Genomic DNA, 7,367 nt, shown 5'->3' on the forward strand with positions numbered 1-7,367 from the left:
TCCGATTCGGCAGGCCATCGACCTCGGCATACCGCAGGACCAGAGTGGACTCGCGGACAGCCTTGGCATGCTCATCGAGGGAGAAGCAGAAGGCGAGAGCGAAATGCACCACGCAGAGAAGGCCACATCGAGCCTTCACAGGTTTCATCGTCCGAGACTCGTGGTGCAATTTGCTGGAATGGGCAGGATCGCACGAGGCGCTGCAAGATCCTTCTACGACAACAACTGCGTATACCGAAAAACGTTTGAGGAGGTTTCGATGCGCTTCAGCCAGCAAGACCCTGCAATAGACCTCGTACAAGCCGTCTATGGCAACGCAAGCCACGGTGAAATTGAGCCAAACGCGCTAGAAACAAGCACCGCGACTGCCCAGCCGGCCCTTTTCGCTGTCTATTATTCGCTGTGGAAAGCGACGACGTCTTTGCTCCGGCAATCTGTCGACATCGTCTTTGGGCACAGCTTTGGCGAAATCGCTGCCGCGTGTGCTAGTGGCATGCTGAGCCTCGAAGACGCCGTCGAGCTCGTATATGTCCGTTCGAGGTGCTGCGAAGCGACGTCGCGACATTGTCCGGGGGCAATGCTCGCCGTGCGGTGCACCAAAGCCAACCTCGTCCAAAGCGGGATTCTGCAACCAGCTTCGGAAATTGTGATCGCAGCAGAGAACGCAGAAGAAGCTTACACCATCAGTCTGCCTGCTGCAGAGCTCGAATCAGTCGAGGCGCGGCTTCGTGCGGCAGGGATTCCCTTTCGACTACTCAAGACTCAATCAGTGGCTTTCCACCATCCCATGCTGCACCGTGACTCTGCGCTTCCCCTGGCTGCTGTCGACGAAAAGCTGGCGCGCTTGGCCGTGGACAGGGCAAAGGAGGCGCCAAGTGCATCCAAGCTTGAGGACGGCACTGACAAGCCGTCCTTCGTCTCATGCTCGCGTCCAACGGCACCCGATACCCTGCCTTCGTGGCACCAGCACCTCTGTCAGCCGGTTCACTACGCCCGAACTGCAGAGGCGGTCCTTTTTGCCCAAACTTCGCCTCTCGGCCGACGTCGTGAGGAGACTAAAGCGGCAGTCGTGCTCGAGATTGGCCTTGGCGCCGAATTGAGTTCCCTGACAAGACGACGAGCATTGCACAGCAACGCGGCGAATGTCGCAGTACCGGTTGAGGCAGTATCGCTCTTTGGATCGCAGGGCGACGACTGCTTCGTGGAGACAGTCAAGAGGCTCTTTGAGCTGGGCGTCGATGTGCAGTTGCCCGTCTCTCTGGCCACGAGGAGGCAACCGATACTGGCGCTGAATCGAAGGCGCTTCTGGCCAGAAGTGCGATCGACAAAGGCCAGTCATATTCAATATCGACCCCAGCATGCAGCAGCGCTAGAGAAAAGAAGCGAGGAGGCGGCAGCACCATCCTTGTCTTGGAGCAGACACCAGCGAGCTGAGCGGGTGCAAACAGGGCGAGGTTGGGCCGAACACCACCTGGTCTGCGATGAGGAGCAACGAGACCCCTTTTCGTGAGTAGCTCGAGAGATCTGCAAGCACGGCGATGCTGACCCAGACACTCCTTCCACAGGATTGCTGCTTGGCTGTCCAGCCTACTGTCTCGACGTTCAGGTGAAAGAACCTGCTACATCTTCCAGGACAAGCAGCCGCTCAGCTCGTCGGGAAACGCCGATGTCGTCCTCACGGCTCGCGCGTCACCCGGCCAGGCAGGTTTCACCGTCTCCGTCACGTCCCTGGAGCAGCAGTCACACGACGGTGGAGGCGCATTCAAGCACCTCGAAGCAACTCCATTGGCGAACCTCGATGAGCTTCCCGCGTGGATCAATGCGTACGAGGCATCCTCCACGTCTGCAGAGCCTTCGAACGTTCATCTCCTCGATGTGCCCAACGCAGGAAACGATGTTGTGTACCTGTTGCAAACGAGCTCCACCGCATTCGAAGCTCTGTTGAGCTGCAGTGCGATGCCGTCAATGTGGACATGCCTGGTCAACATTTTCGCAAGTCTCGGCCTTGACAAGGCCATGACACCACTACTTCTTGATGTCGCAGCTTTGCAGGAAGGAGCTGCAGAAGAATCTGATGCGCTGCGCGTCTCAATTGTCAAGAGGGACGACGTATGGCGCGCAGTAGTGCGCACCGTCGATGGTGATCTCGTCTGCGCTCTGCAATCCGCCGCGTCAACCTTCGCCCCTTCAGCCAGCGAAAAGAGTACAAGCACACACGGCAGCCCGGCGCTGACCAGCTCTTCATTCGCTCCAAGCTCGCCTGGTCTCCAGGGGTCCGGTTCCTCGTGCTGCAGCTCGGTGTCCAGCCTTTCGAGTTCAATCACTTCCCATTTCTCGAGCCAAACGACTTCGCACATACCCAAGCTTCCAGGAGCAGATCTGAGCAACGCAAGCAGTGATGCATTGAGCACCCTTGTCGGCGCTGCCCTTCGACTAGAACCAGAGCGGATCGAAAGCAAGCGACAGCTGGGAGACTACGGCCTCGACTCATTCAGGGCCACGCATCTGTCTGAGATGCTCGATGCTCGCTTCGGTGTAGACGTCAGCCACGTGAGCTTGCTCCAAGACATGACGCTGAGCAGGCTTCGTGACCTTGTCTCTTCCAGATGATCGGGACCCTCTCGTCCGCCTCTGTCAGCATGATCTGGTCATTTGCCTCTCCCGTGCCTAAACACGAGGCATGCCTCGTGAGGCGACCATGCTGTACTGACCCCCCATGTGTAATACTATTCTTCTTTTCTTCTCTTGAGAACCCACGGTGAGACCAGATGGTCACCATTTTTACACAATGAAGCGACCCTAATGGACACTCCGCTGTGCGGAGCTTGGAATGAGCATGTGGTGGTCACTCCCGTGATGAGAGCCGGACCACATGATGGACAAAATTCGGCAGGCCTTCTCCCTCGCGCTGCTTAACTCTCCTACTCAATACAAAGTTCCTGAAAATTTGTAAAATTTGTTCGGGTTGGTCACCGACTTGCTTTCTCACAACCGAATTAATTAGGCACAAGCCTAGTTGCCGGTGACGGACGCCGGTTCCTGATTCGAAGGAAGTCCGAGCACTTTGAGCACTTGGGCTGCGTACTTCTGTAGTTGAATTTAAATTGGAAAGATGACGCCCACGCGGTCACCAACTTACTGGCTTTCAAATCCTCATTTGTCCCTCTGCCTTTTTACCCAAACTCTATACCTGGGTGGTCCCTCCTTCGGGTCTCGATGGCCTATCGGCGTCGATTTGGATGCCTCCACCGAGGCCTCCGCTGCCAATCTATGTGCATAGATAACAACCGAAGATGCTATGCAGCTTTCGACGAGCATGCGCACGGTTTCTCAGGCACTTGCTCTGACCCTCCTCTGCCCTTTGAGGTGTGGGTGAAGCGGAATTTATACCGGGGAGGGCTGTAGAGAGCACTGGTGCTCTTCCTTTCTCTTCCCCCCTCATCCCTCGCTTGAGCCTTCCAAGACGTCCCTACCTCGATCGTCACCATGGATCCTTCGCAAATGTTGACATCCTCGACGGGGATTCCCATTGTCAACACGGCGTGGCCGGAGATCTACGTCCCTGACGAGATGGCCGATGCCTACCACATTAGCCAGCTGCTGTACGCCGCAGTCTTGGGCGCCTACGGGTGGGAGATTCTCACGACGCTCAAGTACGACTTGCAATTGGTATTCAGACGCAAGTTCATGGTCGCCACCGGCTTCTACCTCGTCTCGCGCTACGCTGCCTTTGCCTACATCATCACCTCGTACATCTTCCAGGCCATCCGTGTACCCGTTGGCAGTTGCCAGCCCCTGCAGTACGGCCTGGCCGTGTGCTACGTATTTGCAAGCCCAGCTACATCGATGCTCTTCTACCTCCGAGCGATGGCCGTCTGGAGCTGGAACAGGGTCGTCATGGTCCTGCTGGGCCTCTGCGCCCTTTCCACTCTAGCCGGCGCCCTCACCATCTGCTTTGGCATCACCGGTGCCGAGGTGGCCGACACGCGCCGGTGCATCAACACGGGCGCCAAGCCTTACACTTCTGCCTCTGTCGCCACCACGTTTGCCAACGACACGGCCGTCTGGCTCCTTGTCAGCGCCAAAATCATTCACAGCGCGGGCATTACAAACTGGCGGGCGGTCAAGGATGCCTTGTTCACCGGCAACAACATGTCGAGCTACATCATGGTCCAGCTCCTTCGTCAAGGCGCACTGTACTACTTGTGAGTGAGGAATGTATCTTCGCAGCACTTGGTTCTGAGACTTAGACCTCCCTCCCGTCTCTCCTGCAGTGCCACCGTCGTCGGCAACATCGTCACACTTGCCGTGCTGCTTACGCCTACGATCAACCCCGTGATCCGCGCCATGCTCACGATCCCAAATCTGGCCCTGACGGCTTCCATGGCAGGCCGAGTGCATCGCAATCTGATCTTTGGGGACAATGCTCCGGCCAGCGGACAAAGCAAGCAGCGACCTCGGCCATCGGTGAGCGATGCCGCCCACAACCAAGGCCGCTTCAATGGCAACGGCAACCAAGGCGGATTCTCTCCTGCTGTCGCTGGTGCTGGTGGCGTTCGCGGCCTGGGAGTGTCGCCCGGCGAGTCTTTTGCCGCCAAGTTTGGTAGCGCCAAGGGCGGCGCATCGCCGTCGAGCGACAATGTGGACCTGGAGCGCCTGGAAGGGCCGTCGTACGAACGGTACTCGAGCAACCGGAGCGACCTGAGCGAGCCGGTGAGCCTCGGCAACTCGCCGTACAGCCAATTCAGCTCGCCACGCTTCCGTAACGATGAAAAGATCATGATTGAGCAGATCCAGGAGATCTCGCGCGGCTGAGGGGGTGGCTGTTTCCTGTAATTTTGCTCTTTTTTCTTCCTCTTTGACAGTCTGGAACTCAACACTTAATGTCATCAACTGCCTTTGGACTGACAATCTGCTCTACTAGTCTGTTGATCTACTAGTCTATTGAAGCCGAAGGTGATCTCTCGCAGGTGGACGTTGCGGAGTGGAGCAAAGGCTATCTCCTGCCCTTATCACACCGTAACAGTCTGTAGCTTTCGAAATACTTAGCAGCGGCGCCTATCACTCTCGAAAGTGTAGTGGAATGGCAAAGTAAGAACGTGCAGTACAAAAAGAAAGAAAAGGCAGAGAAACGATGGCGGAATTGTATCTAAGATCAAAGAAGCGATGAAGAAGGACAAAGGGGATGACGACGACGGTACGCCTGCGAGCGTACGATTCCAATTGTATCACTGTACCTTGGTGGGGGCTGGTGACAGTTTCTCTTCCCGATGAAGTCGTATCTCTCGAGGTAAGAAGGCTAGACCACCAAGGTAGAGGAGGCACACGAGCCCCGTCCACCCGTATACGATGTAGCTGGGCAACTCTCCTGCGTCCCATTTCCACAGCTGGAAACCCTCGTGAATGTTCCACACCGCGAGACCTTCGATGAATGGGTTTCATCGGTGAGGATTGACCTAAGCACCCGACAACGGAGGACCACTCACCGAAAAGTAGGATACCGAGGGGCGCATGAAGGAAGCCGATCCAGCGTTGGCCCGTCTTGGCACGATAGGAGTGTGCAAAGTAGCCCAGGGCGACCTGAGCGAAGAGGAGGATGAGGATGGCCAACCCTAATTGATGGTGGAGATGGTTGAACTGGTGCTTGGCGCCTTCGACGCACATTGCCGCAATGCCAAGGAAAAAGGCGATAAAGACGAAGAGGAGTGTGGCCAGCTGGATGCCTCGGTGGGAAGGAAACCATCTGAAGAGCGTCCGACCATAGCGTGCAATCAACACGCCCAGAGGAACCAAAATGAGCCATGCAAACAACATAAAGGTCTGTCAGAGAAGGAGCGCGCCCATCAGCTCGAGAGTCGCAATTGCAAGCAAGATGCATGCGCTTACCATATGGACAATGTAGATTCGAGTAGCATTGTCGCTCAGGTCGCGCGAGGGTGCTTCGGCTTCGCTGGCACTCGCGACGGTCTGGGTGGCTTGCGAAGCCAAAGGCGCCTCCGCGTAGACTTTGGTCATGTTGAGAGTGAATTGTTCGTAGGACGAGTGCATGGTCAGCTGGGCAGCAGCATCCGCCGACGGAGGAGTCTTGGGCGAGACAGCATAGATGTGCGCCATCGAGGCCGAAGGGGCCGTCGACTGAGGCAGGGACCAGTTGACAGTGACAAAGGAGCTGTTGACGTTGCCGGTGCTAGTTGTTGCCGCATCAGTGACCGTGTGAGGGTCTTTGTGGCCACTGGCGGTGGTGCGGTGCGACGTGGTGACGGTGCTATCGCCATTAACCCAAGAGATCTGGTGTTTCTCTGTCAGCTGCTATAGAGTCATGCTTACAAGCCAGCTCGTGCGCACCATCATGTTGGCCCCAGCCATTCGCTCGCCCTGCCCGACGCCATGCCACCCTGTGACAGGCGAGTCGGATGAGGCGCGAGGGACAAGCAAAGTGTACCCAATCTCGCCTTTGGCATTGTCGAAAATGGCTGAGAGGCAGTACCCCTAGGACAGATTTCTCAGCAAGAAGAGACGAAGAAAGAGCTCTGAAGATGCGACTCACCTTGCCGCAATGACTGTCTCCAATCGCAGAGGACTGTGCACTCACGCACACAACAAGGAGAGCACAGACGAGGGTTAGAGAATGCAGCAGAGAAGGCATGGTAGGTTTAAGTGAACAAGAGTCTTGCATTCCACTCCTGACCATCTCTACACGATGACTTATACACTTGATGGACGACTCGCTTGCCTCAGCTGATTCCCATAGATCCAACGACCAAGGGTCTACTTTTGTGTCAACTGTTGCGAAGTCAAAAATAGAAGCAAGTGTGGGCAAATTTCTAATGGTACAGTTAGTGTAGTACAGTGTACATGTCGCTACCCTTAAAATCAATGAGTTCCTCGATTCGCAGGTGTCAGCAGCCGTCAAGATTAGCTTACGAGGGCGACGAAAGATTTGAAATTGCCCCCCTCCTCTCTCGCCCCGCAGACATCATCCTCCCCCCTTTTCCGGGAATTGCTTTGTAATTCACCGCTTCCGATTGGCTGCGCCATGACGAACCCTATCGCAATCGAAATGGAGACGATGCCGACCAGCGCTTCGGCGCGACGCGAACTGATGCTGGAAGATGGCGAGGTTTTTCCGCTCACCTCGCACCTCTTTCGCGATCGTAACGCCCCTTTCACGTTTCGTGTCTCTCCTCCACTTACTGCCGTTGCTGAGGTGATGATTACAGTTCTTTCGATACCCGTCGGCGCTCATGCCGGCGGCATGTGTCGGGCGACAGGGTCCAAAGCAAAGCAGACAAGGCCCGTGCTAAGAAAAAAATGAATCTGGGCGCGTCACTTCGCTTTCGTGCCCAGCGGACTTGCTCGAACACCTT

At 56.2% G+C, this 7,367-nt stretch overlaps 3 protein-coding genes across 3 annotated transcripts; 2 read left to right on the top strand and 1 right to left on the bottom strand.

The window, feature by feature from the left end:
- The first annotated feature begins 86 nt into the window (after nucleotides 1–86).
- On the top strand, nucleotides 87–2,716 carry FA10DRAFT_266343 (FabD/lysophospholipase-like protein). The gene is made up of 2 exons (XM_025521452.1): nucleotides 87–1,506; nucleotides 1,566–2,716. The coding sequence occupies exons 1-2, from the start codon at nucleotides 179–181 to the stop codon at nucleotides 2,608–2,610; spliced, it is 2,373 nt and encodes a 790-aa protein (XP_025376978.1). The 5' UTR covers nucleotides 87–178; the 3' UTR covers nucleotides 2,611–2,716.
- A 703-nt stretch (nucleotides 2,717–3,419) lies between these two features.
- Nucleotides 3,420–4,878, top strand: FA10DRAFT_279106 (hypothetical protein). The gene is made up of 2 exons (XM_025523516.1): nucleotides 3,420–4,205; nucleotides 4,275–4,878. Exons 1-2 carry the CDS (start codon nucleotides 3,487–3,489, stop codon nucleotides 4,813–4,815), a joined length of 1,260 nt encoding a protein of 419 aa, XP_025376979.1. The 5' UTR covers nucleotides 3,420–3,486; the 3' UTR covers nucleotides 4,816–4,878.
- A 350-nt stretch (nucleotides 4,879–5,228) lies between these two features.
- FA10DRAFT_285500 (hypothetical protein) lies at nucleotides 5,229–6,646 on the bottom strand (the record flags this gene model as incomplete). Its single annotated transcript, XM_025524001.1, has 5 exons — nucleotides 5,229–5,422; nucleotides 5,487–5,820; nucleotides 5,887–6,288; nucleotides 6,346–6,489; nucleotides 6,548–6,646. The coding sequence occupies 5 exons, from the start codon at nucleotides 6,644–6,646 to the stop codon at nucleotides 5,229–5,231; spliced, it is 1,173 nt and encodes a 390-aa protein (XP_025376980.1).
- Between the last annotated feature and the right edge of the window lie 721 nt (nucleotides 6,647–7,367).

Source organism: Acaromyces ingoldii (assembly GCF_003144295.1).
Source record: "Acaromyces ingoldii strain MCA 4198 unplaced genomic scaffold FA10scaffold_3, whole genome shotgun sequence".
Classification (NCBI taxonomy): domain Eukaryota; kingdom Fungi; phylum Basidiomycota; class Exobasidiomycetes; order Exobasidiales; family Cryptobasidiaceae; genus Acaromyces; species Acaromyces ingoldii.

Coding starts and splice junctions, on each gene's coding strand:
- FA10DRAFT_266343 (XM_025521452.1), top strand. CDS start 179: ATGGGCAGGATCGCACGAGGCGCTGCAAGATCCTTCTACGACAACAAC. Junction 1,507..1,565: donor GAGCAACGAGACCCCTTTTC/GTGAGTAGCTCG, acceptor CTCCTTCCACAG/GATTGCTGCTTGGCTGTCCA.
- FA10DRAFT_279106 (XM_025523516.1), top strand. CDS start 3,487: ATGGATCCTTCGCAAATGTTGACATCCTCGACGGGGATTCCCATTGTC. Junction 4,206..4,274: donor CAAGGCGCACTGTACTACTT/GTGAGTGAGGAA, acceptor TCTCTCCTGCAG/TGCCACCGTCGTCGGCAACA.